This window comes from Choloepus didactylus, chromosome 6 (genome assembly GCF_015220235.1).
Source record: "Choloepus didactylus isolate mChoDid1 chromosome 6, mChoDid1.pri, whole genome shotgun sequence".
In the NCBI taxonomy this organism is placed as follows: Eukaryota; Metazoa; Chordata; class Mammalia; order Pilosa; family Megalonychidae; genus Choloepus; species Choloepus didactylus.
The window spans coordinates 21,696,982-21,698,691 of NC_051312.1; the positions used below are offsets into that span (position 1 = coordinate 21,696,982).

Consider the following 1,710-nt stretch of genomic DNA (forward strand, 5'->3'; position numbering starts at 1 on the left):
CCGTAAGGTAACTGTGGTTCCTCCTCTTTTATAATCATGATCATTAATGAAAGGTTTTAAATGCACATTTGTAGCAATTTTTGAAGTAATACTCAAGTGCTACCCTCCACTGTAATATCTTTGGATGCAAAAATCCTGATATTCACTGTTTTGTGAATTTTAAGATGATATAAGGAAAGATAATAGAAAATTTAACAGAAAATAATCCACTTAAATTCAGGTTTTTGTTAAAAAAAATTTTAACATGACAAATTTAGGAAAAAAATGAATGAATCCATGTCTTCCTTTTATTTATACAGGGAAATGCATCCACATGAGCCCCTTCCTTCATCATTGTCTGTCCTATCACTGCCTAGGCTACCATATGCCCTTCTAAGTACCAGATATGGGGATATAATTGGCTGAACTCTATTTCACCAGATATTGCCTTGCTGACCAACAAATATAAATGAAGATGTCAGCCTTACTATCAAATTTGGAGCCATGCAGTATTCAGTTGAAAACTTTGACAGAAGTCACCATATTCATATTGATAGGCTTCACAGACAATATTGAGCTAAACATCTCCCTGTTTTTATTTCTGGCAATCTATCTTTTTACTCTGATAGGAAATTTGGGACTAGTTTCATTGGTCATTGGGGATTCCCAGCTCCACAACCCCATGTACTATTTTCTGAGTGTGTTGTCATTCATGGATGCCTCCTATTCTTCAGTTATCACTCCCAAAATGTTGGTCAATTTACTGGCAGAGAATAAAACCATTTCACTCCTTGGATGTGTAACACAGATGTTTCTAGCTTTTACTTTTGGGACCACAGAATGCTTTCTCTTGGCTGCAATGGCCTATGATCACTATGAAACAATCTACAACCCACTACTGTATTCAGTTAACATGTCACCCAGAGTCTATGTGTCACTCATCATTGTTTCCTATGTTGGTGGCATTTTGCATGCTACATTACACACAATGACCACTTTTAGTCTATCCTCCTGTGCAACCAATGAAATTAGACATGTCTTTTGTGACATCCCTCCTCTCCTACTGTTTCTCATTCTCACAATCAACCAGCTTCTACTCTTCTACTTGTGGGCTTTATTGAGATAATTACCATATCAATAGTCCTGATCTCTTATGGTTTTATTCTGTTGGCCATTCTTAGGATGTGCTCTGCTGAAGGGAGGCAAAAAGTCTTTTCTACCTGTGGCTCTCACCTAACTGGAGTGTCAATTTACTATGGAACACTCCTCTTCATGTATGTGAGGCCAAATTCCAGCTATGCTTTGGACCATGATATGATAGTGTCTATATTTTACACTACTGTGATTACCATGCTTAATCCCATCATCTACAGTTTAAGGAACAAAGAGGTAAAAGAGACAATAAAACTTATTTGAGAGAAATTTGCTCATCAATAAAGTGCATTTTTGGCATTGAGTCAAACTGGAAAGTATGCTTGGGTTGAGTCCATATGTTTATAGCCAGAAACTAGAGAAGAAAATGGCTTGCTTTTATCTATGTACCTGTGTTAGAATGAAGCTGTTATGCACCCTAAAAAAAGGCCATGTTCTTTTAATCCATCCTTGTGAGTGCAGATCTATTGTGGGTGAGAACTTTTGATTAGGTTTCAATTGAGAAGTGACCCTGCCCATTCTAGGTGGGTCTTGATCCTTTACTGGAGTCCTTTATGAGGATAAAAGCAGAGACCTTAG

General features: G+C 37.3%; 1 protein-coding gene across 1 annotated transcript; it reads left to right on the forward strand.

The window, feature by feature from the left end:
- The first annotated feature begins 454 nt into the window (after positions 1–454).
- On the forward strand, positions 455–1,395 carry LOC119537853 (olfactory receptor 1094-like). The gene is given in 2 exon segments (XM_037840445.1): positions 455–1,082; positions 1,085–1,395. Coding segments are annotated over 2 exon segments (939 nt in total).
- The last annotated feature ends 315 nt before the right edge of the window (positions 1,396–1,710 follow it).